Source organism: Euleptes europaea, chromosome 14 (genome assembly GCF_029931775.1).
Source record: "Euleptes europaea isolate rEulEur1 chromosome 14, rEulEur1.hap1, whole genome shotgun sequence".
Classification (NCBI taxonomy): domain Eukaryota; kingdom Metazoa; phylum Chordata; class Lepidosauria; order Squamata; family Sphaerodactylidae; genus Euleptes; species Euleptes europaea.
In genome coordinates this window covers 29,689,335-29,694,536 of record NC_079325.1, presented here as the reverse complement: position 1 = coordinate 29,694,536, position 5,202 = coordinate 29,689,335, and the positions used below count along the sequence as shown (strand labels likewise).

Here is a 5,202-nt window from a genome sequence, read left to right as displayed (position 1 = left end):
GGACAAAATAATGAAGAGGTGGGAACAATACACTGAAGAACTATACAGAAGAGATGAAAGGATAAAAGATTCTTTCCAAGAAGAATCTTTTGAAGAAGAACCTACAGTCCCACAAGGGTTAACGGAGTTTATTCCCAGCCAGGTAAACAGGCACGGAATAGCAGACGCAGCAGCAAAGCTGCAGACAGCCATATTACTCAAATGTTGCCTATTGTCTGCCAAGCACATACCCCCCCTCCAGTAAGCCGTTCCCCCTACCTCCCCTAAAAAAAAGGCCTCATAGAGAGCAGTTGTGGTCACGTGAGGCGTATATGGCCTCGTGGGGGGGAGTAGCCATAGATACCGTACATTAGCGCGGCCGCACTCATTCCCACTTCCGCTCTGGGGCGGTAGAGGCATCTAGTCGGGCTAGCCCGTAGATCCCTCGCTCGCCCAACTAGTATTCCGCTCTCGCCGCCAATGAAAACTAAAAGGGGGGCCGTTCATGACGAAGATGCCAAAGGATACAGCGACGCCTCCCGAAGTCCAAAGAGAAACATCCTAGTCGACGGTCGCTTTCAACTTTCACCGGAAGTGCCGGCTGCGGGGGGAACTCTTCAGCCCGCTTTCTACCTCTAGATGGAGGTCCGCTCTTTGAAAGTTGGAACGGGGCGTGGGTCAGGTGACGGGAAGTTCCGGTCTGGAAGGCGGAAGGAGGTCCTGCCGGGGGCGGCCGCTTCCTCGTCGTTGTCCCGCTTGCTCCTTCGGGGTTGCTATGGCGTCAAGGTTACTGCGGTTATGCGGCGGCCTTCGGGGGCTGAGGGCGGGCCGGGGTTCGCTCGGCCCGCTGCGGCTGTCGGGGGCCTCCCGCTCTATGGCCGGCGGAGGTGAGCTTGGGCTGCCGGGAAGCGGCCTCTCGAGGTCCTGTGGCGAGGCCCGGAAGCAGCCGTGTCCGCGCCGAGCCTTTGGCTTTGCGGGACTGGGAGTGGGGGGAAGCTGCAGTCCAGTGGCGATCGCTGGCCTGCTTTGGTAGAGCTTCCGAATACGCGTTGCGCGCTGGGATTTTTATGGACTGGTCGTGATCCAAAAAGGCCCCCTTATTCTTCTTGAGGCAAAAGGCTGGGGATCCCAGGTAGGGTCTGCAAAAGCAAAGTAGACTAGGCAAAACTGAACTCCGCCTGCCCCTAAACTAAAGGATTTTAAAGCAGCTATATAAATCATTCAGATAGCTGGCTTACAGCAGGGATAGACAAAAGACAGTGTTCTGAAAATCAACCCAAGAGGGGAAGCTTGTGTGTGTGTATATATATGTGTGTGTGTGTGTGCTTGTGTGTGTGTATACACACACACACACACGCTAGTTTAGATGCATTTCTTGAATACGTTGTTGGTAAAGATGTAGGAATTCTGTCAGTGAAAAGGTTGGCAACTCTAATCAGTGCACATTATTTCAAGTGGGACAGAGGGTGTGCTTTTATTAATGTAGAAGATGCTAGGTTAACTATTACGTCCAGTGTAGTGGATGCTTTCCTTTGCATGCAGCATTGGGGATATGTAATAATAATAGCTCCTTCCTCCTCCTGTATAGTACTAATTGTCTTTTGCAGGGTTTTGTAAAGCTCATTGAGAATGTATGTGAAATCCTAGTGGGAGCACAGTGTTCACTGAGTAATAATTACAGTTTTGTCTTGGTATGATGCTTCCAAGAGCCAGTGCTCTTACTGCTGATTACTACTATTAGCTTATTTTGTACCAGTACTACAGTACAGAAATAGTGTGACTCTTCAGTGGAAGTGTATTATCTGGACAAAAATGAAATGGGAGAGCAGATCCTGACTGAGGAAGAGAAAAAGAGTGGGGGAGGGTTTAGTGCCAACTGCTTGACTTTTCACTTGAGACACGACTTACTGGGAGATGCAGTATTGAATCTTATTCTCTTACAGTAGCAGTAAATGTAAAGTGATCAGTTATTTTCTGCAACAGACTAGAGTTTATATGCTATTAACAGATAAATAGTGTTAAGTCATGAATAACCAACTTTGAATGCATTCACTGTACTTCCTTTTGGCTGCCTTACTTACCACTGAAGTGAATGAACTCCCACAGATAAATTGATTAGTCTTCAGTGTAAGAAAATATTGAGGTGAGAGAACAGACTCCACTGTCCTTAGTGTAACTACCTCCAAATTACCAGCCTTGTGTCAGCTTAGATCATGCACAGAATTCCTTGTGCACGGTCATATGACACCTATGACTATACTTTGTATAAGAGAGGAGTGATTCTGGGGATCAAATGGTGTATTTCCTCACTAACAACCCAATGAGGTAAACTGCTATTCTTAATTTGACAGGTAAAGGAACTGAAGTTGAAACAGTTCCCTACAGCCATGTGGTTTATCCATGGTTGGAGTGAGATTAGAACTCAGATCTTCATATCCAGAACTATATTATACCCTGCCACTAGCTTTTAGAGTAGTATTCAGCCTGGTCTAGCCTACAATATTTTTAGGATATTCATAGTTGCCTCCCTACATAAAATATGTAAGGTATACGTATTGGTGTACGTACTATTATTATGCTTGGTGCTGATTTTATTCAGATTTTTGTATGCAGTCTCTCACAGTTCCTAAACCGTCCTAAAATCAACATGTCAAGGAATAAAACTCCAAAAGCATGTGAACAGATCTGAAACTATTAAAAGAATGAAAATATAATATCCTGGCAGTAAACAAGCAAATAAATGCCTGAGTTAATAAAATATTAAGATATTATCTTCTGAAATGTGTTGTATAGAAAAGATTTTAAAGGTGTTGAAATACTGTAGCTATGCTACTGAGTTGCAGTCCTATTCTACATGCTCTCTGGAGAATGAAAGGCACCAGCAAGCCTTTCCTGGAGCTCTGTAATGATGCAGCTGTTCTCGGTGCTGTATCTTAAATAGATCAATTAGTAAAATGTATATTAGGCCTACACATATTCCTGTGTCTACCTTCATATAGATTGGGCTGTGCCCAGAATTGGGGAAGGGGGGTTGAATGAACTAGTTGCTGTTCTGGATGCTGAGACTCTTCAGTGGTGATCAAATCATTTTAATGAGTTGTGTGGATGTGTGTGAAGCATGGGATAACATCACCTTTTGTATTGTGGGGGTGGGGTCTAGTGGGAAGAGTCTTCCATCTCAAACTACCCCTTGAATCATTGTCTTTCTCTGCCCCAGGTATCCCTACTGATGAAGAACAGGCTACAGGACTGGAAAGAAAAATCATGAAAGCTTTGGAGAAAGGGCTGGTGAGTAAAAGGAAAAGTGTCAGCCAGTACCTGACTACTCCACTGCACTATCCCATACGCGATTTTAAGTAAACGGTAGCCTACTGACTCTCAACGTCTATAACCAAAAAACAGAAGTGTTTCCTTGTCCTGCTCTGTTTACTTCAGAATCAGAAAATCTGGCAGCTGATTGTAGCGCAGTGAGACTGGCCAGGGTATGACTCACTTATGTTTTTATATTGGCCTGGAAACAAAGTCTCCTGAATGCTAGTGATAGAAAAAATACTGATTGAGTGCCTGGCTGGTGTGAAATGGCTCAGAGGAAGAAAAAATTGAGGTCTGAAGGTAGAGGTTGATCTTCTGCTAAGAATCTGAGAATGGGGAGGAAGAGTAGGAAATTGTTGAAAACTTGGGGTACCTGTTCTGGATGTCTGGCTTTCCATCTATTGCTCTTCAATCTGATTCTCTCCTTCTTGCTGTAGGACCCATGGAGCACTCTTCCACCTAAACGCCGTGCTGGGACTAAGGAAGATCCCAACATAGTCCCTTCCATCAATGAGAAGCGGATTGTGGGCTGCATCTGTAAGTATCTCCTTGGGCAAATAAAGTCTTTTTAGCATTTAATGGTGGTGATTGGTAGCTACATCATTTCAAGGGGACAGTGTTTCTGTGATCACCAGTCTACAGGTGAAATCATAGTTGGTTGAGGAAGAGTGGTCTTTTTGGGCCTGGGCTTCCCTTGGAAAAGAAATATGGTTGAATGCCACAAGGCACACTAGCTGCAATGTAACCTCTGCAAAAGTTAATTATGAATACTGTGTGATCCATGTTCTGATAAGTTCCACCTGCCAGGATACAGCGGATGGTACAAGAACTCTTCCCCTTCATAAAAGCTTCTTGCCTAGTTACCGAGAACCAGTGAGTGATGTGAAATGAAAAGTTTTCTATCCCACATAATCAGAAAATTTTCTGATTCAAATTTTCCCAGAAACCCATTATTACTGCTTAGAACAAAGCCATCCTTGCTAGTGGTGTGCAGCTATTAGCAGATCTGTTGTAGGTTGTTTACTGATCTGGGAAACTTCACAATCACTTCTGCCAGTTAGGATTCAAAGGGTAGCATCTTTAGGATCAAGGAAAGAGTACTCTTCCACAACTGTGTATATTGGAACAACACTTTCTCCATGTAGCATCTGTCTAATCTGCTGTTACTTTACCATAATGCAGGCGAAGAGGACAACAGCACTGTGATCTGGTTCTGGCTGCACAAGGGAGAAGCCCAACGCTGCCCTTCTTGTGGGGCTCATTATAAACTGGTTCCACATGAGGTGCCATGATTTGACTAAAGCATGTAGTGTGCTTTATTTATGGTTGGTTAGACTCAAGGTGGAACTGACCGGTCCTCTAGTTTGTGAAGGAGTGTACCGTGTTCTATATACCTAATAAAGTCATCTTTTGACTCCTTGTGTGTATTTAGTGTTCCTATTTGTCTCTTGGCTGTTAAGGATAGGACACTTTGGAGGACATTGATTCATAGGGTCGCTATGAGTTGGAAACTGCTGAATTACAATTGATATTCAAACTAAAGACAATGCATTTACCTGGGCTGAATAAAGACCTTGCATTCATGGCTCATTACCAATGCTGATTTCTCCACACCCAATCTCTCCCCTGAACATCACAGACTCTTCTGCATACCACACCTAATCCCATCACGCCTGCTATTCACATTTACATACTGTGAACATTTACATACTAATGCTTGTCTGAATTCACTCTCCTCTACTTAAAGACAGATGGATTCACATTCTAGCTGTATCTGAAGAAGTGAGCTGTGGCTCACGAAAGCTCATACCCTGCCAGAAAATATTTTTGTTAGTCTTTAAGGTGCTACTGGACTCTTGCTCTTTTCTACTACTGCAGACAGACTAACACGGCTACCCACTGTGAATTATC

General features: G+C 44.3%; 1 protein-coding gene across 1 annotated transcript; it reads left to right on the top strand.

Moving 5' to 3' along the window:
• The first annotated feature begins 754 nt into the window (after nt 1-754).
• On the top strand, nt 755-4,708 carry LOC130486737 (cytochrome c oxidase subunit 5B, mitochondrial). The gene is made up of 4 exons (XM_056859992.1): nt 755-866; nt 3,197-3,267; nt 3,729-3,828; nt 4,474-4,708. Exons 1-4 carry the CDS (start codon nt 755-757, stop codon nt 4,581-4,583), a joined length of 393 nt encoding a protein of 130 aa, XP_056715970.1. The 3' UTR covers nt 4,584-4,708.
• The last annotated feature ends 494 nt before the right edge of the window (nt 4,709-5,202 follow it).